The 24,690-nt window shown below is 39.1% G+C and overlaps 1 protein-coding gene across 3 annotated transcripts in view; it reads right to left on the bottom strand.

Annotated features, from left to right (window-relative positions):
• Positions 1–13,242: 13,242 nt before the first annotated feature.
• The window catches only part of LOC127955912 (NACHT, LRR and PYD domains-containing protein 12), a 44,694-nt gene continuing 33,246 nt past the window's right edge, over positions 13,243–24,690 (bottom strand). For all 3 annotated transcript variants that reach the window (XM_052553540.1, XM_052553542.1, XM_052553541.1), the window contains 2 exons: positions 14,204–14,250; positions 13,243–14,115 (listed from right to left, as the gene is read on the bottom strand). In XM_052553540.1, the coding sequence (XP_052409500.1) occupies positions 13,592–14,115; positions 14,204–14,250 (571 nt within the window). In that variant the 3' untranslated portion in view covers positions 13,243–13,591. The remainder of the gene's footprint in view (positions 14,116–14,203; positions 14,251–24,690) is intronic.

Here is a 24,690-nt window from a genome sequence, read left to right as displayed (position 1 = left end):
CTTCCAGCCAGTTCTATCAAGCCGTTACAATTAATCCAGAACGCAGCAACAAGATTAATTTTTAATGAGCCAAGAAGAATACACGTCACACTTTTGTTTAGAAATTTGCACTGGCTTCCAATAGCTGCTCGCATAAAATTCAAGGCATTGATGTTTGCCTACAAAACTAACACTGGCTCTGCACCCATTTACCTAAATTTGTTACTTCAGACTTATGTGCCCTCTAGAAGCTTGCATTCTGAAAGTGATGTATGTTTGCAAGTTATGTATGTAACCCTCGTTCCCTGATGGAGGGAACGGAGACGTTAAGTCGAACAACATATGGGGTCTCACTTGGGAGGCCAATCATCTCTGAGTTTAAGAGAAAACGTCAATGAAAATTGGCTAGTGGATTTAACATACCTGAGCCACTCCCCGTGCCAATGGGTATAAAGGGTGACAGGTTTTATGCTGAGGAGCCGAGAGCCGGTCCCAAAAAACAGCAAACGGTTCAAGGTTGTGGCATGGGGACATAATGTCTCCATTCCCTCCATCAGGGTCCAACGAGGGTTACGTACGTAACCGAGACGTTCCTTATCTGTCGGTCACTACGAGTTATGTCGAACGACATATGGGATCCTATGGAAATTGCCACAACCCGAATACCGTCACAACCCTGTGGCGCTGCAGTTGTCGGCAAGCCGTGGTGTGCCCCAAAAGCTACGCTTAAGGTCGTAACCTTCCCAATGCCCCAGCGCAAATTCACTGACCTTGGTACCAAGGGGCCAAAGGGCGAGTAGATCGCTGCTGGAGAAGGCCACACTGCTGCTCCGCCCACACAAAGTTAGTGAAAGGGATTTCAACCTTCGATGAAAGATTGCTTCAAATCTTCCCTATTTGTTCTTTCAGCTTGGCAAGACAACGGGGAAGCGAGCTTAGGAACAGGCCGCTACGGAGACCACAGCCTACCTGTAGGGAGGTGACATGTGGAGACACTGATATGGACTGACCCAGGGGGCAGTACTACATATGGAAAGGGTCTACCTGAGGCAGGTTCTACCTTGGAGAAGGGATGGAACAGCTGCCAGAGGAGACTGACAGAACGGGTCTGTCGAGGGAAGACACGGGTTTGCCAAGAGGGAAACATTACAGTGGAAGAAAACACATATGGGGTTACCTGTAGGGAATCAAGCCATATGAACAACTAGCCTAGTACAGGGGCTGACCGGAGCTCTGGGCATGCTAACACCAGTACTGGGCCTGGCGACAGACTGCTCCGCCAAGTCTGACCGCCGAGGATGCTGGAGGATGCTCGACCAGGGTACGCCGACTGGGGAACTCTACTGGGAGAAGAAAGGTGCTTGCATCCCCTTGTTAGGGGGAATGGCGCAGCAAGCGTCAGACCCAGCCAGCCCTTCCCTCCAATTACCAGTTACCCAACACACGGGAAGAAACTGGCTCTACATGAAGGTTGTAGAACCTCGCGAAGGTGTTAGGTGTCGCCCAGCCCGCAGCTCGACAAATGTCTGCCAGACAGGCAACGTGCACCAGGGCATAGGAGGAGGCCACCCCCAGGGGGCACGGTTTGCCTTGGGAACGGTATGCCAAGGCAATGGCATCCACTATCCAGAGGGCCAACCTCTTCTTGGAGACAGCCTTGCCCTTCTGCTAACCTCAAAAGCATGCCAGGAGCTGCTCAGAGCTTCTGAAGCTCTGGGTAAGGTCCACGTATATGTGAAGTGCTCTTATGAGACACAGCAACGCCACAAGGCTGGATCTGCCTCCTCCTGGGGCAGTGCTTTTAGGTTCACCACCTGGTCTAAGAAGGGAGTGGTGGGAACCTTGGGCATCTATCCAGGCTGGGGTCTCAGGACAACGTGAAAATAGGGCACAAGGCACTCTTCACTTACCGAAAATGCTTGGAGGTCCCAGACCCTCCGATGGAAGTGAGCACGACCAGAAGCACTGTCTTGAGAGACAGGAACTTAAGCTCGACTGAATACAGTGGCTCAAAGGGACCCCTCTGAAGTCCCGTCAGAAAAATAGAGAGGTCCCAGGAGGGAACCAGGGATGTCCTAGGAGAATTTAACCTTCTGGCACCCCTCAGGAATCTAACGATCAGGTCATGCCTCCCCAGGGACCGACCGTCCACTGCATCATGATGGGCTGCAGTGACAGCCACATACACTTCCAGGGTGGAGGGTGACAGCACTCAGGGCTGGGCGGTGCATTCACCTCCATCCTAATGCTCACAGCTACCCGGGCAAGCACGGCTGTCAACTGTGGGTCCAATTCGGCAGTGGCGACAACACCCGAGGGGGGCTGTCCCACCGAATCTAAATCCAAAGAGGTCAATAGCCCATCCCCGATGCTGCAATCAACATCTGATCCCCGGAGGCAAACTGAATGACCCGTTGGGACTGCCATAAGACAGCCCAGCAAAATCAGATGAATGGCTTTGTGGAGCATAAACAGTTTTCATACAACCACTCAGCTCCGAAAGCAAAAATCTAATCAAAAAACCTGTCGCCCTTTATACCCGTTGGCACGGGAGGTGGCTCTGGTATGTTAAATCCACTAGCCAATTTTCATTGACGTTTTCTCCTAAACCCAGAGATGATTGGCCTCCCAAGTGAGACCACATATGTCGTTCGACATAACTCGTGGTGACCGACAGATAAGGAAATGCAATTACTATTATAGCTATTATTATTAAACTCCCTTTTATATCACAATACAATTGGATTATTGCAATTGTAATATTTGTATTGCTCATTTGTTATAATGGAAATAATTATACATATTTTAAAAACGTGTTTATTTTTAATTTATTAATATTATTATTATTATTATTGACAATTTATTTTAAATATAACAGTTAAACAGGGAGGCCTTACCACTTTCACTGTTTGGTAGCATTGAGACGGTGACAATGACTGCTCTTCTTATTCCATGTGGATTCCAGCATCTACATTCAATGTGCTAGATAAACTCATATCAAATAAAATATAAAACATTTTCAGATAAATTCAGATAAAAACATATCAAATTTAATTTAATTTTTCAGAATAGTCGACCCAGATTTGGACTAAAGATGTTAACTCTAGGAAAACATAAGGGAGGGTTGCGTCTCCCTAATTTAAGATTTTAATACTGGGATGCTCAGCTCACAGAAATAGATGCTTGGATTTACAATGATTTGTTAACATGGAACAGGGCTCTGTACCAAATGCCCCTTTGTTAGCATTAGCCTTCATGACACCCCAATCTCATAAAAAGGTGAAAAAAAAACCATTTGTGTTAAGCAAACTCAGAGAGTTTGAATAACATAAAAAAAAATCCCTGAGAGGAGTGACAATCTTATCAAGAGCTGAGTCCAGAGCAGAATAACCCTGAGTTTCTACACTCAGGTGGGATGGTACTTCCAAAAGATGGTCTGACAAGGGTCTATAATAATTGATCAGTTATTTAACAGAAGTACATTGCACTCATTCTCTGATCGTAAAGAATTTTTTTTATTACTTTTCTTACAAATAAGAAATTATATTACAAATCATAAGGAAAGGGAAATATTTAAAGAAGCCACAATTAATGTGGAACAGTACTTCAATGATATGAAGAAACAACACTCATTACATAAAGACATGTGTCGCACATATATAGCAGAGACATTTAACCCCTTTACGTGCAAACATCGCCGACGGCCCCAGTTTATTATTGTTTCACTTTCACAGCACGTTAAACATCACTGTCTTACTTGATCTGGACAAACTGTGCATCAATTGAAAGTTTAAAGACTCTAGCTTCGATATTTGACCAATATTTTGATAAAACATTGTTGCAGTGACAGATATTTAGTGATTTATGTCAGGAGTACAAAATAATAAATCCGTATTATGCCACATTTTGAATAGAAATTCACCACTCATTCATATTCAGTCACGTCAGCAGCAGTTTATTTGTCTTCACATAGACTCAATGAACACCTTCAATAAGGATTTATAGACAAAAGATGCATATCTGCGGAGATATATGGAAATATTTACTGATGTTTACTTAATATTTCTTCAGACAGAATCATCATTTCTATTCATTTTCCACTGATTTACGGGATCTGATGATAAACAGCCTCTCCCAGCGGTGTGTGTGTTTGCTATGTTGTCAGCTCGTGCTGTGTGTCACTCAGACTCCGATTGGGCCTTCCCAATGTCAATATAGAGTGTCATAACCGGACCCCGCCACATCGTGTCACATGCTTCCTGCACACTTCCTGGTAGTTATCTGGCCAAAACAACACTGAAACACCTCTGTACACACAAAATATCCGAATAATAAACCCGCGATTACGATAGTAAAGCTTGGTATGAGATTTTCTTGAGATCTGGGGCATTTTATTTAAAAAATAAAAAATGTACATGGGAAATGCTAACTTGTGCAGCGATGAAAAAGGCTACAAATAACATATTTTTACAACAGTAAACGAACAAATTCCACCCCTGATCGCTAAAGGAAGTTATTAGAAACACTCGATCGGGGTTTAAAGTGAGTTTTGAGTAAAAGTGTACTAATAATTTCATAAATTGTCTGATGTAGCTTGATGCTAACATTAGCTCCAATGCTACTAATAGCAGGTGCATTTCTTCTTCATAATGCATTTCTGGCACAATAATTCATGTAAGGTCGTAAGAAAATGTTTTGTATTTTTATAGTAAGACTTTTGATAAATAAGGGCTAAATGCAAACAGACACTGAAGTGAGATCACTGCTTTGTGTCTTTGTAAAGCCTGAAAAACCACAATAAAGGCTAATAAAGGTGGAATAAAAACAAAAGAATAATGATAAAAGAATAATGCGGATAATGTGTCATACCCGGCGGAGGTGTGAAAGACTCGTTTGGTGAGAACAATACAACAATGAATCGGGCAGTTTTGCAAAGCCAACACACATACAAAATACACAGCCGTGTTTACATGTGAGATCTTACAGGGATGACAAGGGCCATAAATCAATCTGATTAGCCTTCTCTAAAAACACACATGACATGGCCTTAGAAAATATTTAATAAAATTCACAGTTTTACAGATTCGATTATGAAACTTTTTATGAAGTTTTGGAAGACTTGTGGCCTTAGCTAAACTGTGTTTTCAAACTCATTTCCTACATCAACAATTTTTATAATACATTTAAAACATATTTTTTAAATATTTATATTTTTGTTTTTATGTTTGGGCTTATATATCTCTATTATCATAACAGTCTGAGTGATTCTGATTCCTGAACAGTAAACTTTGAAGTGTCAGCTTTGTGAACAAAGGTTGATTATGTATCTAGTCAGAAAGAATCATGAGCAGAAACCTTTTTATTTTTGGTATGTCATTTCTGTCTCCATGCCAAAAAAGGGGGGTTACTAGTAAGGGGTCAAACACTTAAACATTCACATTTCAGCCTGTCTGAGTGACATCTCAAGCTGGATGAATGACCATCACCTTCAGCTTAACCTTATGAAGACAGAACTCCTGGTGAATCCTATCTAACCCATTGCCACATCAGCAACTCTATACAGCTGGGTTCATCAACCATTACTCCTTCGAGGACAGCCAGAAACCTAGGAGTTGTGATGGATCATCAGTTAAGCTTCACAGAACACATTGCTACAACGACCCGGTCCTGCAGGTTTGCCTTATACAACATTAGGAAGATTAGACCCTTCCTGTTAGAGCAATATATACAATTGCATAATAAATGAAAAGAAAATAGAATACAAAAAGATTAGAAAGGTATTTAGATGTTTTAAAGAATAGAATTAGAATAGTGTTAAAGTTAGAGGGTCAAATAAAGATTCTTGAAGATGGCTAAGGACTTGAGTTGGGGAGTTCATTCTACCAGAAGGGAACATTTAATTTAAATGGGGGGTGAAATGCTATTTCATGCATACTGAGTTTTTTACACTGTTAAAGAGTTGGATTCCCATGCTAAACATGGACAAAGTTTCAAAAATTAATTTGTAAGTTTGAAGGAGTATTTTTGTTCCAAAAAAACGTCTTCCGGTTTGTCACAAGTTTCGGAAAGTTTTTTTAGAGTATGGCTCTATGTGACGTTAGATGGAGCGGAATTTCCTTATATGGGTCCTAAGGCACTTCTGCCGGAAGAGCGTGTGCTCCCGTATAGCGAGGCTGAGCACAAACATTTCACTGATCAGAGTGATTCACTGATCAGAGCGATAGCGTCGGGAAAAGTCACAAAAGAAGTGTGTTTTTGGTTGCCAGGGCAAGACAACCCTGCACAGATTACCAAAAGAGAAACAGTATTAAGGGACCAGTGGATGGAGTTTATTTTTACAGAGCATCAACGGAGTTGTGCAAGTGTTTTTGTTTGTTCCCTGCATTTCGAAGATGCTTGTTTTACAAACAAGGCCCAGTTTGACGACGGATTTGAACATCGTTTATTTCTTAAGGATAATGCAGTCACAACGAAAAAGGGTCACGATCGTGTGTTGGAACCGCAGGCGGTGAGTAAAACTGCTTCAAATATCTCTGTGTTGTGAACTTAGCAATCAGCGCGTGAGCACATCAAGTAAACAACATGCGATGTTGTCATCAAACTGCACTTTCCACATGTACAGCTTAACAAAAAAAAAAAAAAAGACAACATAAAGTGGAACTTAGTCATTTTCCAAATCCGCTAAGCAAATATATACAGTTTCAATACATACCACATAGAGACGCATTTGCTGATGCTGCTCTTGTTAAATTTCAGCCTCTGGATCTGTGTCACAACTTCCACATGCTCTCAACGCGAAAGCCTACTGGCACTCGTGATTCTTTAGCTCCGCCCACACGTCACGCCTCTAGGCGCTCGTGTTTTTCCGGGAAAAATCGGTACAGACTATCTTTCTCTTATAAATATAATAAAAATAAAGACTTTTTGGAGTTATGAAGGGTGCAGTACTACTCTATAGGTACTCAAGATTAACAGGATATTCAGTGAAAACGAGCATTTCACCCCCCCTTTAAAAGTCTGTAAAAGTGACCTTGTGCTTCTTTGGGATGGCACAATCAAGCATTGTCACTTGCAGAGCGCAAGCTTCTAGAGGGCACATAAGTCTGAAGCAACGAATTTAGGGAAAATGGGTGCAGAGCCAGTGGTAGTTTTGTAGGCAAACATCAATGCCTTGAATTTGATGCGAGCAGCTATTGGAAGCCAGTGCAAATTGATAAACAGAGGTGTGGCGTGTATTCTTTTTGGCTCATTAAAAATTAATCTTGCTGCCGCGTTCTGAATTAATTGTAAAGGTTTGATAGAATTGGCTGGAAGAGGGCATTGCAATAGTCCAGCCTGGACAGAACAAGAGGTTGAACAAGGAGTTGTGCAGCATGTTCCGAAAGAAAGGGCTTAATCTTCTTGATGTTGAATAAAGCAAATCTGCAGGATCGGACAGTTTTAGCAATGTGGTCTGAGAAAGTCAGCTGATCATCAATCATAACTCCAAGGCTTCTAGCTGTTTTTGAAGGAGTTGTGGTTGATGTGCCTAACTTGATGGTGAAATTGTGATGAAACGATGGGTTTGCAGAAATCATTAGCAGTTCTGTCTTGGCAAGGTTGAGTTGAAGGTGATGGTCCATCATCCAGGAAGAAATGTCAGTTAGACAAGCTGAGATGCGAATAGCTACCGTCGGATCATCAGGATGGAATGAGATGTAGAGTTGAGTGTCATCAGCATAGCAGTGGTATGAAAAGCCATGTTTCTGAATGACAGAACCTAATGATGCCATTTAGACGGAGAAGAGAAGTGGTCCAAGAACTGATCCCTGAGGCACCCCAGTAGTTAGATGTTGAGACTTGGACACTTCACCTCTCCAAGATACTTTGAAGGAGCTATCTGATAGGTAAGACTCAAACCATTGAAGTGTTGTTCTTGAGATGCCTTTCGCCAGTAGCGTTGATAGGAGGATCTGGTGGTTAACAGTGTCAAAAGCAGCGGACAGATCAAGCAGGATAAGTACTGAAGATTTGGATTCTGCTCTTGCCAGTCTTAGAGCTTCAACAACTGAGAGCAAGGCCGTCTCAGTTGAATGTCCACTTCTGAAGCCAGATTGGTTGCTGTCAAGGAGATTGTTGTGTGTGAGAAATGTAGAGACTTGTTTGAACACAGCTCGTTCAAGTGTTTTTGGAATAAAAGGAAGAAGGGAAACTGGTCTGTAGGTCTCTAAAAGAGATGGGTTGAGGTTGGGTTTCTTAAGTAGTGGAGTTATACTTGCCTGTCTAAATGATGAGGGAAAAACACCAGTGTGGAGGGAAGTGTTGATGATGTGAGTGAGTGCAGGTACAACTTCAGGAGAAATGGCTTGAAGGAGATGAGATGGAATAGGATCAAGTGGGCAAGTTGTAGGGTGATTAGAAAGGATGAGTATGTACTATCAAGCCTCTGCAATTGATCCAGAATACAGCAGCGAGGGTTGTCTTCCAAGAGAAAAAATATACATACATAAACTCACTGGTTAAATCTTAGGGTGCTTTCACATCTCTAGTTCGATTAATTTGGTCCGAACCAAGGGCAAACATTTATACATTGTAGCATTTTTCAGCTTTTTTGGTTCCATTTCACACCACACTGATTGCTTTTGTCCGTACCAGTTGAAACTTACCAAAATGCGGTCACATGACAACATCCACATCACTCATTGGCCGTGACGTATTTCCTTAACTGCTTTTCGATTGGTCAGAATTTACGTGCGGGAAAATTCCAACGTAACAGGGAAAGCCAGCAAACAACAGGGAGACAATACAACTACACGACAACACGACTGCGCGGGCTGGTTTTGTCCCTTGCCATAATCTATTACATTGTTTGTATACACCACAATATGCAAAAAATACATTTCTATAATGAACCGCGAATGCGGCTTGAAAACAACGTTCTACTGCACTGCAGTGCAAACGGCAAGTGGGAATCGTTCGTAACTTGAAACAGAGGCGTGCATTAATTCTTCTTAACTCTGACATGCTCATGGTCTTCTGACCAAATTTCTATTAGGCTCTGCACTTCCTCACTACTCCAAGTTTGTCCACGAGTTGCCATGCTAAAGTGCAAACTGTCAACAAACGCTTCCTCATCCCATAATGCACAACGCAGCTGACTACGGCAGCTGGTTTAGTCCAAAAATGATCAATACTTTTTGCAGTTCGAGGTCGGATCACATTCTCACCACAAACGAACCGCTCCAGAGTTCGTTTGAAACCATAACGAGACCACCTCTTCAAGCTGGTCTCGGTACGCTTGTTTGGTCCGTTTTTTTGGTGCGCACCCGAGTGTGATTGCTGCTTTCTCACTTAATAATAATAATAATAATAATAATAATAATAAATTTTATTTGTAATGCACTTTACATTTGGACAATCTCAAAGTGCTACAGAGGATCTAAAAATCAAATTAATTCAATAAAAAGAAAACAGAACAACATAAGCCTATAAAAACGTTCATTGAAAAGCTTTTATAAAAAGAAATGTTTTTAGGTTGCGTTTAAAAGCATCAGTAGTCTGTGGGGCCCTCAGGTAGTCCGGGAGGGTATTCCACAGCCTCGGAGCAGCCGATGAAAAGGCCCTATCACCCATGCTGCAAAGTTTTGTTCTGGGAATTTGGAGGATGTTTGAGTTTGCAGAACGAAGAGCACGTGCACAGTGTGAAAAGGTCGGGTGGGTGAGAAGTTCCTGCAGGTAGAGGGGGGCATGTCCGTGAATACACTGATGGGTGAGGAGGGAAACTTTATACTCAATTCTCAGTGTGACAAGGAGCCAGTGAAGAGATTTCAGGATGGGGGTGATGTGTTCATGCTTGTGCACCCTCATCAGGATTCTGGCAGCGCTATTTTGGATGTATTGAAGTCTCTGGATGCTTTTGCCAGAGATCCCGATGTGGAGTGCATTACAGTAGTCCAGCCTGGAAGAAACAAAGGCATGGACGAGCTTCTCTGCATCCTCCATGCTGAGTGTTGGACGGAGCTTGGCAATGTTCTTGAGATGGAAGAATGAGGTCTTGCATAGGTGTTTAATGTGGGTGTCAAAGGTGAGATGAGGATCCATTTTGACACCTAAATTACTGACCGATGTGGAAAGGGAGATATTTTGGCCAGAAAAAGTGATGCTGGTGATGGTTGAAGTGCGAAGTTGATGTGGTGTACCAATTAAGATGGCATCAGTTTTAGAGCAATTTAACTGAAGGAAATTTAGCTTCATCCACATCTCTATCTCCTCCAGGCAGGTGGTCAGTGTGGATGTTGGTAGGGGAGCAGAGAAAGTGGAGGTTGTACTTAAATACAGCTGTGTATCATCAGCATAACAATGGAATGATATACCATGTTTACTAATGATTTTTTCCGAGGGGGAGCATGTAAATGGAGAAAAGTGTGGGACCCAGCACAGAGCCCTGAGGAACACCACAGGTGACATTATGAGTGAGTGATTTGGCTTTGCCCAGGGCAACGTACTCAGTTCTGCCAGTCAGATATGAAATGAACCAGTCATAAACAGTTTCTGAAAGTCCAATGGTGTATTTCAGGCGGTGTAAGAGAATGTTGTGGTCTACTGTGTCAAAAGCAGCTGTTAGATCTAGCAGGATAAGTAGTGATGGGGAACCAGTATCTGCTGCCATCAGAAGGTCATTGGTGATCCTGACCAAGGCTGTTTCAGTGCTATGACCAGGGCGGAAACCCGACTGAAATTTTTCAAACAGGTTATTTTTTTTAAGATGAGTATGAAGTTGTACTGCAACTGTTTTTTCCAAAACCTTTGATAGAAATGGTAGGTTTGAAATGGGCCTATAGTTGCAGAGAACTTCAGGGTCCATAGTTGATTTTTTAAGTAGAGGGTTGATGACAGCGGTTTTTAATGTGGATGGGATATGACCAACCAGAAGGGAGTTGTTTAATATCTTGGTGATGAATGGAGAGACAACAGAGAGGTTGGCCTTCAGCAGAGTGGAAGGGAAGGGATCCAGGGCACAGGTGGCCGGCTTCATCTTTCTGATAACATCCTCCACTTTTTCCTGTGGGACATCAGTTAAAGAGCTGAGGGGCTGGACAATCTTCAATGCTGGATCTTCCGTTGGAGAAGGCAGAGCAGCAGTGGTAGTGAGTTGAGAGCGGATATTTGCCCAATCGAACCGAACCAAAAGGAGAAAAAAACTCTGGTACGATTCAACCGGACTAAATGAGGCAGGTGTGAAAGCACCCTTATTTGCCCTCCAGAAGTTTGCGCTCTACATGTGAACGACGCCTTGTGGTGCCATCCCAAAGAAGTTCAAAATCACTCTCACGGACCTTTTCCTGGACTGTGCCCAGCTGGTGGAATGACCTCCCAACCTTAATTCGTACAGCTGAATCTTTACTCATTTCAAAGAAACATCTAAAGACCCATCTTTTTCGCCAGCACTTAACCAACTAATACCAGCACTTTTCCTTTTCTTGTCTTTTCATTTATATAAAAAAATCAAAAACAAAAAAATATGGCTATGCTTTCTGTACTAGACTAACTGAGACTTGTCCTGGCACTTGTATACTGTTGTTGTTCTCTTGTTGACCTGACTGCTTCTATTGTTCTCATTTGTAAGTCGCTCTGGATAAAAGCGTCTGCTAAATGGTTAATGTAAACACTTAAAGACAAAGTGAGCTTAACAAAATTATTGAGGATGGGAAACCATTTATGGCCCTGAAGCACAAAAGCAGTTTTAAGTCGTATATCTGTGTAATGTTCGGGAACACAGGAGATGAGAGATCCAAAAGCAGTAAAAGCAGACTAGAAAAACAAAACTTAGGCCCAATTCCCGTTCCCCTTTGAACGTGCGAAACGGAGGGGTAGGGGTGTCTCGATTCTCTTTTGGTTGGAGGGGTAGGGGTAAAAGGAAGGGCCCGATATCCCTTCAAATGAAGATTTTTCGGGACTACACTTCAAACGAAGGGGTATAAATTATTTCGGAAACATGGCTGCTACAGCAAACAAAAAGACACATAAATGTAAACGTTTTTTGGCATAAAGATTTTAATGAAAAGTAATCATTTGTTTTATGTTACATTTTATCATGAATTCATATTAACGGTCATGTTTCTCAAAGAAATGTTAGCAAAAAATCACTTATATTTGCTAACGTCATATCATTACAGACTGCATGATAGTGCCACAGAATATGTCTGATCAGGGCGATAACTGCCATAGACATTGATGGGGGCTAATCCCCCCAATAATTAGAAATCGCTAAACCATTTTCTCAAATATTAACCAATTCATTATTAATTAATAATAAATATTGAGTTTTTATTAAGTTGTATTTTTTTATTTTTTGATATTTGGGTATTACAATAGTATTATTCTTGCAATTATAACATGTTTATTATCATCTTGTAATAATAAAATAAAATTTACATTTTAGTTTTTAATAATAATAATAATAATAATAATAAATAGTAACTTTTTTGAATAAATATTGCAATGATATTACTGCAATAATAAGAGGTTTTGAATTTGTTTAATGGTTGTAATTTAAATAATAGAATTACAATTAATATATTATATTATTGATATTTTATAATTATTGCAATTATAACTTTGTTTGTTTCTTTTAATATTTGTTAAAACTTTAATTATAATAAAAGCCAAAATAATATTTTTATTTCATTATTAAATACTGAATTTAATTTTCAGTGCAATGTGATTATTGCAATAATAAAAGCTTTTTTATTTATCTGTTTAACTGGTATAAAATAAAATAAAAATAAAATAATATTTTATAATTATTATTACTATTATAATTGTTGTGGTTATTTTTATTATATTAATATTGTATTATTATTATTATTATATTATTATTTAAGAGTACAATAGTATTAGTGTAATCATATTTCTTTAATGATTTGTTATAATTCAAATAAATAATACTGTGGTTGCTATTATTATCATCAATTTAGTAAAGGTTTCAACAAAGCAATTCAGCGAAGGTTAATTTTTACATATTTGAATAAATAAAACATGTAAACAAAAATAATATTTTTATTTACTTGATTATTAACTTTAATTAAAAGATATTAATTTGAACATATATTTTGACAGCTTTCACTGTTTGAAGGAGATCCCATAATAATTGAACACACTTTTACTGTGATTAATGTCATATTTTTTATGTCAGAAACTCTCATGAAGCTCATGTCAGTCTCGTGAGGAATCGATTATATTCATGATTCAAACATCAATTCAAATTAAAATCTGATCTCAAGCTGATTTTCATTGTTTATTATTAATGCACAAAAACAACAAAGAATTACATGTTTATGAAAGATACATTTCAATTTAAAGCTTATTTTGATAATAGTACAAATGATGTAACACTATAATAAAAACAATTGTAGGTTGTTTCGTTGTGACACACACACACACACACACACACACACACACTGATATTACTGTGTGAATGAGGATATCTGAAACACATTTATTCTGTTATTTCAGAGACAGATTTTCAGCTGCAGTATTGATGTGATGAAGAGACTTTATAACATCTCACTGTTACTGATTAATCATGCAGCTCAAAGCATTATGGGTAGAATCTCTTCTCTGTCTCTTCTGATTAACACAGTTTCACTGATCCACCTTCAACTCTATACCCAGGATAGAGCGGCTGAGTGAATGTGGTCTGTTCTGTGTAGATGTGTCTCATTGAGTCAGAGACGTCGTAGAAGGACAGAGTTCCTGCGCTGTGATCCACATACACTCCTGTTCTACCAGTGGTTTTGTAGGGGTTTACAAGGAAATTAGTTAACATTTTATTGTGGGTGAATGAATAATATGTCGGAATGCAGCACAAACTCCAGGACTGATCATTTTCTCCAAACCAACACTCACCACCTCCCTTCCTGCTGATGCTCTTATATGACACTGATATATGCAAATCTCTAAATCCACACCACTCAATCTCCCAGTAACAGCGTCCACACACACTCTCTCTACACAACAACTGACACACATGATCAAATCTGTCTGGATGATCAGGATACAGCTGTTTCTCTTTCTCCCATTCCGCCTTTCTGTCCTCCTCGGACAGACCGAGACGAGGGTATGCAGTGTTTGGATCCAGTGTTAGAGAAAAGGCATCTGAACACAAGAACAGAGACATTAATAACACAATAACAACCACTACAGCTCTGTGTGTGTGTGTGTGTGTGTGTGTATGTTTACACACATTTCTTCAGTCCGGCTGTAATCCTGAATTTTCCTCTATGATCCACACTAGAAAACACACACAGAGTCACATTCATTCAGGAAACCAGTTTTAGTTTAGTCATTTTGAATAACTGACTTTTTGACAGGACTAAAAAAAGGCAGTGGTAATTACATTTTAAGTGAAAATAGCATTATTTCTTAGTCATTTGTTTTCTACACTAAGTGCAAATAGATTCTGTTCACACTACAATAGCAGGATTTTCTGCACATGCTTTAAAACACAAGCAATGCTACACAGATAGCAAAATGACTCCGGAGCAGATCCACAGGTCTGTATCTGAGTTCACTTGCACAGCACAACAGATCCGGATCCGGTCCAGACCCTACATGTATCCACTAATAAAGCGGTTCATCCAACCCAGATCCAGACCCCTTCATTAAATGAGTTGATTACTTAAAATGGGTAATCTGGCCAAAACTAGCTATGGAAATACCAAAAATAAAGCTGACAAACATATAGACTAGACTGCTCTATAAAGGCTTAAATATCCCATATGCCTGCCTTTATTATTGATAAATAATAAACCATCAAATCACTGAAAACTTAAATATCTATATTAGTGAAAATGAATACATTATGAAACAAAGTCGATTCTGTGATAAAGCAGCTCTGGAGAAAACAGTGATATCATACTCCAACTCAATTCAGTTCAAGTTTTGTCATTCAACAGCATTAATACAATCAAATCAATATTATTCCTGAATATTCGGTGTCTTTTAAACCTCAGCTAAGGTGACAGTGGAACCCAAACTCCAGCAGGTGACTGAAACGAAGTAAAAGCACTTCGGGACAATATATTCAGTCATTGCTATTGTAGGTGGATGCTGCTGTAAGGGAACACAGTAGTGCAAGACAATTATACAGAAATACTTTGATGACAGACTTTGCTCAGGTATTTCAGAATGACCATTACAACATATAGATGCTGTGAAAGAGATCTGTTATCCCGTCTCATAGCGGAAAGTCACATGACTTTTTCAATGCGCGCCGTGGAATTTATTCAGTAAATATGTTTCCATCATAGTTTATGTACATTTGTTCTTATCAGATAAAACATTTATCCTACTTAAATGTGTGCATAAGTTTTTTTTTTTAAGTTATGTGCATCTTGGTGTTTCCATCCAGAGTTTTTTATGCGATATTCGAAAATATGCATAAAAATAGATGAATGGAATAATAACCTTAGGGCAAGAGTGAAACACTGAAATGAGTAACAAGTATCGGTGTTGACTTTTTCCTCACAGCACATTTTCATACAACATTTAATGAAGTCTCATAGCAAATACTACTATTAACAGTGTTACACATGACACTTCCTGTTGCCAGTAGATGGCGCTATGGCTATAACCGAATACGGGCATGTTGATGTGTATAGGACAGGACTCTTGTCAAACGTGTGAAGTTTGGTGCAGATCGGACATTGCTTGCCTTAGTTACAGCAACTTCCTTTTTCACTGCCTTAGTAACATGCTTTAGCACTTAGATAAGTGTTGGTAACATGGTTTAGTATGTTTCTAGCATGTTGCCAGTGTATTTATCACTTGCTGGCACTTTTTAATATGTTGCTAGGAGTCCATAACAGTTTTATAAATGCCACTTCCTGTTGCCAGCAGGTGGCACTATCATCGAATAAGGGCATGTTGATGTATTCAGGACAGGATTCTTATCAAACTTGCTCAATTTGGGGCAGATTGGACACTGTATGCCTGAATTACAGTAACTTCCTATTTCACTGCAGTAATACGATGCTTTAGCATTTAGCTAAGTGTTGCTAACATGAATTAGTATGTTTCTAGCATGTTGCCAGTGTATTTAGCACTTGCTGGCACTTTTTAATATGTTGCTAAGAGTCCATAACAGTGTTAACCTTGTCACTTCTTGTTACCAGCAGGTGGCCCTATGACTATAATTTGGTCATGGGTATTTGTTCGGAACAAAACACCTATCACACATGTGAACTTTGGGGAAGATTGGTCGTTGCTTGCCTGAGTTACAGCAACTTCCCTTTTCACTGCATTAGTAGCATGCTTTAACACTTAGCTAAGTGTTGCTAGCATGTTTTAGGCAAGGCAAGTTTATTTATATAGCACATTTCATACACAATGGTAATTCAAAGTGCTTTACATCAAAGAAAGTAAAATAATCATGAAAAATAAGAAAAAAAAAATAAAACAAGCAATTTTAAAACTTTTAAAATGATTAAAACGTTTACTTAAAATCAATTTAAAAACGGTTAGAAATTGATTTTATATAAAATAAAACAGTGAAGATATAGTGCAATCAGTTCGGACATAGCACAGTGCTCATTCAATAAATGCACAACTAAACAGATGGGTTTTAAGTCTAGATTTAAATGTGACTAGTGTTTTAGCACATCTGATCTCTTCTGGAAGCTGATTCCAACTGCGGGCAGCATAGTAACTAAAGGCGAACTCCCCCTTGTTTTGTGTGAACCTTTGGTATTTCTAACTGACTCGATCCTAGTGATCTGAGTGCTCTGTTAGGTTTATATTCAGTGAGCATATCTGAAATATATTTCGGTCCTAGGTCATGCAGTGACTTATATATGAGTAAAAGTATTTTAAAATCAATCCTAAATGTAACTGGAAGCCAGTGTAAGGACCTGAGGACTGGTGTGATATGCTCAGATTTTCTGGTTCTAGTCAGAATCCTGGCAGCAGCGTTCTGGATGAGCTGCAGCTGTCTAATGGTCTTTTTGGGAAGGCCGGAGAGGAGCCCATTACAATAGTCCACCCTGCTGGTGATAAAGGCATGTACTAGTTTCTCCAAGTCTTGGCTGGAAACAAAACATCTAATTCTTGCAATGTTTTTTAAATGATGGTATGCTGATTTAGTTACTGCTTTGACATGACTACTGAAACTAAGGTCTGTGTCCAGAATCACACCAAGATTCCTGACTTTTCCTGTTTTTTAGTTGTATGACCCCTAGAACCAAGGTATGCATTCACCTTGAACACTTCATCTTTGTTTCCAAATGCAATGACTTCAGTTTTTTCCTTGTTTAACTGAAGAAAGTTCTGGCACATCCAACTATTAATTTCATCAATGCATTTGCAGAGGGAGTCAATGGGGCTGTAGTCATTTGGAGATAAGGCTAGGTAAATCTGGGTATCATCAGCATAGCTGTGATAAGCAATTTGGTTATTTCTCATTATTTGACTCAGTGGAAGCATATACAGGCTAAACAAGAGCGGTGCAAGAATTGAGCCTTGTGGGACTCCGCATGTCATGGACGTCCACTTAGACTTATGCTCTCCTATACTCACATAATAGCCTCTCCCTTCTAAGTATGACCTGAACCATTTGAGTACCATCCCAGAAAGCCCGACCCAGTTTTCCAGTTTCTCTAGTAGTATGTTACTTGCTGGCACTTTTTAATATGTTGCAAGAAGTCCATAACAGTGTTACACATGACACTTCTTGGACAAAAAAAGTATCTTGGTAGAGAATTAGAACTCTGCGTGCGAACAGAGAGATTCACGCTCGTGCATTATTTTAATGTGCTTTCACGTTATATTTATGCGCTCTCGCTGCTGACCGCATACTCATACTGTATACACACTGCAAACACCTGAGGCACCGCTACAATTAATGAGCTTTATAAACAATGCATGGCAAAAAAAAAAAAAAAAAAGTCCCTGGATACAGTATTTTTTTTATTTTTTTTTTGCCATGGTATTGCAGGTGGGCCGCCAATTACTATTAAAAGAAATAATCTTGTCAATATATGTAAAAATGTCTAAGTCATAACATAACATCATTTCATATATATTATTAAATAACAAAAAAGTAAATATTAAACTGTTACTATGCTTCCACTATTCGAGCTCGCTGATTGGTTTAAGAATAAACCACCAATTTATCTTAGATATTTTTGCTGCATATGCTACAGAACAACAAATTCAAACATGCATAAATGAATGTTGTGTTTCCTCCTGACTGCTTGCGCAGGGGACTATCTACCCGCTGCCGAGCTATGCCTGGATCTGGTTTTCCCATTTTGCTGAGGGAAAGAGTTAAAAGAAAGGTAAAAGAAAGAGCAAGCCAGAGTTATTTTCTGTTCATTTCCAGTCCATTCCAGTCCATAGCTGTGGGATTAATAGAAATCGTCATAAAATTTCTAAATTGCTTTATAGCACAATTTTCCGCGGCCCTGACTTCCCGTAGTATGCTATCTGATCCAATCAGAATGCATTGCGGCTAGCGCGAGAACAGAACAGACTGGGCATATGCCTAACTCCAGGGCCCGTATTCATAAAGATTCTAAGAATCCTTTCAGAAAACTCTTAATTTATCTTAAAAACTTTTACGTAGGAGTCTTAGCTTAAGAGCGATTCGGGACCGATCTGAGAGCAACTCCGAGTAAGGAAAAGACAAGAACTTTCATCTTAGTGAGGAGGTGGGGTTGACCCCCGTTGCTATGTATGACACAATCTTTTGAAGACTGTGATTGGTTGATTGTCCAAGAAGGAAAAAAAGAGTGATTTTAAGTATAGGGTCTATTCTAATTCTCACATTGAATGTACATACGTACTTTTTCCTATTTGACCTTTCTCTCGCACACACACACACACACACACACAAACACATACTGTTAAATCTTTACTATAGTGATAATTTTGACTTATGTCTGTTCTGGAGAGGTTAAAATTTTTTGATAAAGCTCTAATTGGTTATCTCTTGGAAATATGTTTAAAATTAATCCTGAATGCATTTATGACTGTAAAAGCATATCGGTGTGTCACAATCGCAAAATTGATCAAAGAAATCGCGATAGGTTTTTTTTTTTCGATATAGCACAGCCCTAGTTCATTCAATAAATACAGTTAACAATCTAGCTTCTGAGTACTTAGTTATTAACCCAGCAATAGCGGGGTCAGTTAATTTTTTTGAAGTGGGCCGCGCAAACATATGTGTGTGGTGTGTGGGCCGCGAGCTGAAAAAGGTTGAGAACCAGAAGTTTGGGGCAGATTGGACATTGCTTGCCTGAGTTACAGCAACTTCCTTTTTCACTGCATTAGTAGCACTTAGCTAAGTGTTGCTAGCATGTTTTAGTATGCTTCTAGAATGTTGCCAGCCTATTTAACACTTGTTGATGCTTTTTATTATTTTGCAAGGAGTCCATAACCGTGTTAAGCATGCCACTTCCTACTGCCATTAGGTGGCGCTATGACTATAATCGAAAAAGGACAGGACTTTTATCAAACTTGTTCAATTTGGGGCAGATGGGACACTGTATGCCTGAATTACAGTAACTTTCTGATTCACTGCAGTAATATGATGCTTTAGCATTTAGCCAAGTGTTGCTAACATGTTTTAGTATGTTTCTAACATGCTGCCAGTGTATTTATCGCTCAATGGTACTTTTTAATTTGTTGCTAGGAGTCCATAACAGTGTTACAAGTGGCACTATGACTATAACCAAATACGGGCTTGTTGATGTGTTCAATACAGGACTCTTGTCAAACGTGTGAAGTTTGGGGCAGATAGGACATTGCTAGCCTGAGTTACAGCTACTTCCTTATTCAATGCTATAGTTGCATGCTTTTATCACTTAGCTGAGCATTGCTAGCAAGTTTTATTATGTTTCTAGCATGTTGCCAGCCTATTTAACACTTTTTGACACTTTTTAATTTGTTCCTAGGAGTCCATAACAGTGTTAACCTTGTCACTTCCTGTTACCAGCAGGTGGCGCTATTAATATAACTGAATTTGGTCATGGGTATTTGTTTGGAACAAAACACCTATCACACGTGTGAAGTTTGGGGAAGATCGAACATTGCTTTCCTGAGTTACAGCAACATCCTTTTTCACTGCATTAGTAGCATGCTTTAGCACTTAGCTATGTGTTGCTAGCATGTATTACATTTACATTTACATTTATTCATTTAGCAGACGCTTTTATCCAAAGCGACTTACAGATGAAGACAGTGGAAGCAATCAAAAACAACAAAAAGAGCAATGATATATAAGTGCTATAACAAGTCTCAGTTAGGTTAACACAGTACACGTAGCATGGGATTTTAACTAATATAATAAATAAAAAGAAAACCAATAGAATAAAAAAATAAAAGAAAAGAGTAAGCTAGTTAGAGGTCTTTACACATACACACACACATACATATACAATTGCATAATAAATGAAAAGAAAATAGAATACAAAAAGATTAGAAAGGTAGTCAGATTTTTTAAAGAATAGAATTAGAATAGTGAGTGTTAAAGTTATAGGGTCAAATAAAGATGGAAGAAATAGGTTTTAAGCCGATTCTTGAAGATGGCTAAGGACTCAGCTGCTCGGATTGAGTTGGGGAGTTAATTCCACCAGAAGGGAACATTTAATTTAAAAGTCCGTAAAAGTGACTTTGTGCTTCTTTGGGATGGCACAATCAAGCGACGTTCACTTGCAGAACGCAAGCTTCTAGAGGGCACATAAGTCTGAAGTAACTAATTTAGGTAAATGGGTGCAGAGCCAGAGGTAGTTTTGTAGGCAAACATCAATGCCTTGAATTTTATGCGAGCAGCTATTGGAAGCCAGTGCAAATTGATAAACAGAGGTGTGACGTGTATTCTTTTTGGCTCATTAAAAATTAATCTTGCTGCCGCGTTCTGAATTAATTGTAAAGGTTTGATAGCATTGGCTGGAAGACCTGCTAAGAGAGCATTGCAATAGTCCAGCCTGGACAGAACAAGAGCTTGAACAAGGAGTTGTGCAGCATGTTCCGAAAGAAAGGGCTTGATCTTCTTGATGTTGAATAAAGCAAATCTGCAGGATCGGACAGTTTTAGCAATGTGGTCTGAGAAAGTCAGCTGAATCATCAATCAATTTGAAGGAGTTATGGTTGAAGTGCCTAACTTGATGGTGAAATTGTGATGGAACGATGGGTTTGCTGGAATCACAAGCAGTTCTGTCTTGGCAACGTTGAGTTGAAGGTGATGGTCCATCATCCAGGAAGAAATGTCAGTTAGACAAGCTGAGATGCAAATAGCTACCGTCGGATCATCAGGATGGAATGAGAGGTAGAGTTGAGTGTCATCAGCATAGCAGTGGTATGAAAAGCCATTTTTCTGAATGACAGAACCTAATGATGCCATGTAGACAGAGAAGAGAAGTGGTCCAAGAACTGAGCCCTGAGGCACCCCAGTAGTTAGATGCTGAGACTTGGACACCTCACCTCTCCAAGATACTTTGAAGGACCTATCTGATAGGTAAGACTCAAACCATTGAAGTGTTGTTCCTGAGATGCCTTTCGCCAGTAGCATTGATAGGAGGATCTGGTGGTTAACCGCGTCAAAAGCAGCGGACAGATCAAGCAGGATAAGTACTGAAGATTTGGATTCTGCTCTTGCCAGTCTTAGAGCTTCAACAACTGAGAGCAAGGCCGTCTCAGTTGAATGTCCACTTCTGAAGCCAGATTGGTTGCTGTCAAGGAGATTGTTGTGTGTGAGAAATGTAGAAACTTGTTTGAACACAGCTCGTTCAAGTGTTTTTGCAATAAAAGGAAGAAGGGAAACTGGTCTGTAGTTCTCTAAAAGAGATGGGTCGAGGTTGGGTTTCTTAAGTATTGGAATTATACGTGCCTGTCTAAATGATGAGGGAAAAACACCAGTGTAGAGGGAAGTGTTGATGATGTGAGTGAGTGCAGGTACAACTTCAGGAGAAATGGCTTGAAGGAGATGAGATGGAATTGGATCAAGCGGGCAAGTTGTAGGGTGATTAGAAAGGATGATTTTTGACACTTCTGCCTCAGAGAGTGAAGAGAAGGATGTAAACGAGTGTAAGTTTGCTGGTGATATGAGCTTGACTGATTGTGGTGTGGAAAATTGTGCACTAATGTGTTTAATTTTATTAATGAAAAACATTGCAAAGTTGTCAGCTATTAGAGATGAAGCAGGAGGAGGAGGAGGAGGAGGACAAAGAAGTGAGGAAAATGTTTTAAAAAGCATGTGAGACTTGTTGAGATGAATTGTTAATTTTGTTATGGTATTATGTCCTTTTAGCAGAGGAGACATTAGCAGAGAAAGAAGATAGGAGTGACTGATACACAATAAGATCAGTAGTATTTTTGGATTTGCGACACACCCTTTCAGAAGCTCTAAGCTTAGAACGGTGTTCGCGTAGAACATCAGATAACCAAAGGGCAGAAGGGGTGTTACAGGCTGGGCTGGAAGATAAGGGGCAAACAGTGTCTAAACAAGATGTAAGAGTGGAGCAGAAAGTATCAGTAGCACTGTTAGCATCCAAAGATACATACAGTTTAGGGGAAGGAAGTGAAGATGAAACCATTGCAGATAGCCGGGAGGGTGAAAGTGTGCGTAGGTTACATCGAAAGATGACATGGGGAGGGGTAAGTGATGTGTCAGGGATCATGTTGAGGTTAAGAGTGAGGAGGAAGTGATCCGACGTGTGCAGTGGAGTAACCAGAACATGATCAGTAGAGCAGTTTCGTGTATAAATAAGGTCCAGTTGGTTGCCTGATTTGTGAGTAGCAGTAGTTGACACTCGGTTGAAATCAAAAGAGGCAAGCAGAGTGTGGAAATCGGCAAACAGAGGTTTATCTAGATGAATGTTGAAATCTCCAAACATAATTAGGGGAGTACCATCCTCAGAAAAGGTTGAGAGCAACACATCTAATTCATCCAAAAAGTTACCTAGTGGTCCTGGGGGTCGATAGATAATCAACACTTCCACGATTCGTTAATCTCGACAGCTGTAATAGTAATATATATATATATATTTGAGAGGGGTTTCACATGTAATATGCATTTCGAATGCAAAGATGTCAGCCAATCACAACAGTTGTGGTTTACTCGGAGTCTCACAGCAGACACGCCCCTTCAAACAGAGCATTCAAGCCAGAGGGCTAATATCAGGATCTAAAAATGCTTTTTATTTCTAAATTTTAAATGTAAAAATCATACTAACAATATAAATACACCTAAGGAAACATTAAAAAGCATTTAAAGAAAAGTAAATAATCCATGTCATGGGACCTTTAACAAACTTTAAAATTATTTATATTAAATTATTTAAGATTATTATTATTTTAATATCATTTTACAAAATTTTAGTCATGATACCTATTCTAAATATTATCATCATTAACAACAATAAAACTATATACATTTCGCTGCTTTATCACACTGAAACAACTCCCATTGGTAGTTTTATTTTATTACTTCGATCATGATTGGTTAATCTGGCTGTCATTCAGGAAACTGAACAATGAATTGGTTCACACCTTTCTACATTTAAAAATATGACCGTTATTGTCGTCTTTCTGTGAGTGAGGCGGCTGACTGTGAGCTGATGCTCGTTATAACTGACTGATCGCTCAGTCCCAAATTATTTAATATTTTCCTGTTAATTTTTAATTTTTATTTCGAGCGAATTTGAGTCCTGACATGTCAATGGAGAACAAAAACGGTGAACACAAGAAGGGTCAGATGTGTTCTGCGAGGTCCTGCAAACACACTGGCAAAATGAGGTAAGAAAATCGCTATCTTTATTATCTTTTAAAAATATTAAAGTATTACCAGAGTTTACAAAAGGGTAGCTTAAAGGACATGTAACCTGCAGAAGATAAAAAATAACAGTGTGTGCATTGCTTTATCACAGATGATCAAGTTAGATGCTCACCTAATTTGTTGCTCGTAAGTTATGTTTTAATGTCTGTCTTTTAGAGATTTTTCCACATTAAGTGTGTTATATATGTTTTTTTATTCTTATAATAGTTTCAAAGTGTTTTCTGAAACATATAAGTGCAAAAGTCGGTACAATTTTAATGACTTAATGAAAATGAATAGGATAGTTTAAATGTAGTTTAATGTTAATACATTTTAATTTAATCATTGAGTAAGGTTTGTTTTTTTGCACATTTAAGTATGTTACAGTTAATGTACAGTACAGTTTTGTAACTTTTGTTACATAATTACATTTAAAATTACATTTTAATTTAAGGTTTAAGTTTTCATTTACCTGTATGTAAGCACAATGTAGTGTTAATGTTCAAACTGTATTTCCCATGGTAAAGTGGCTGAAAACTACGGAGCCCCTTAAGTGTCACTGTGGTGGGAAAAAATCAGAGTGAGTGAAAACATTTTGGGTGGGAGGAAATATATTTTTTTTGCGTTCTCTCGCAAAACTTTGGCGTTCCCTCGAGAAACTTTTGCGTTCTCTCGCAAAACTATTTGCGTTCTCTCGCAAAACTATTTGCGTTCTCTCACAAAGATATTTGCGTTCTCTCGCAAAACCAGCATTCAGACAAAACACTTCCTGTTTACTTTACAGCTTGTAGTGGTTCATACAGCTCCATAAGTCCACAATGGAGCGGTTCATAGAGTTTTGTTTTGAAATTGGAGAAATAGTCAGTGCATGCTTCTTAAGGCAAGGTTTTGGGACATAGTAAAACACTTTATGTAAAACA

Source organism: Carassius gibelio, chromosome B4, assembly GCF_023724105.1.
Source record: "Carassius gibelio isolate Cgi1373 ecotype wild population from Czech Republic chromosome B4, carGib1.2-hapl.c, whole genome shotgun sequence".
NCBI lineage: Eukaryota > Metazoa > Chordata > Actinopteri > Cypriniformes > Cyprinidae > Carassius > Carassius gibelio.
This window is presented reverse-complemented; position numbering and strand designations above follow the sequence as displayed.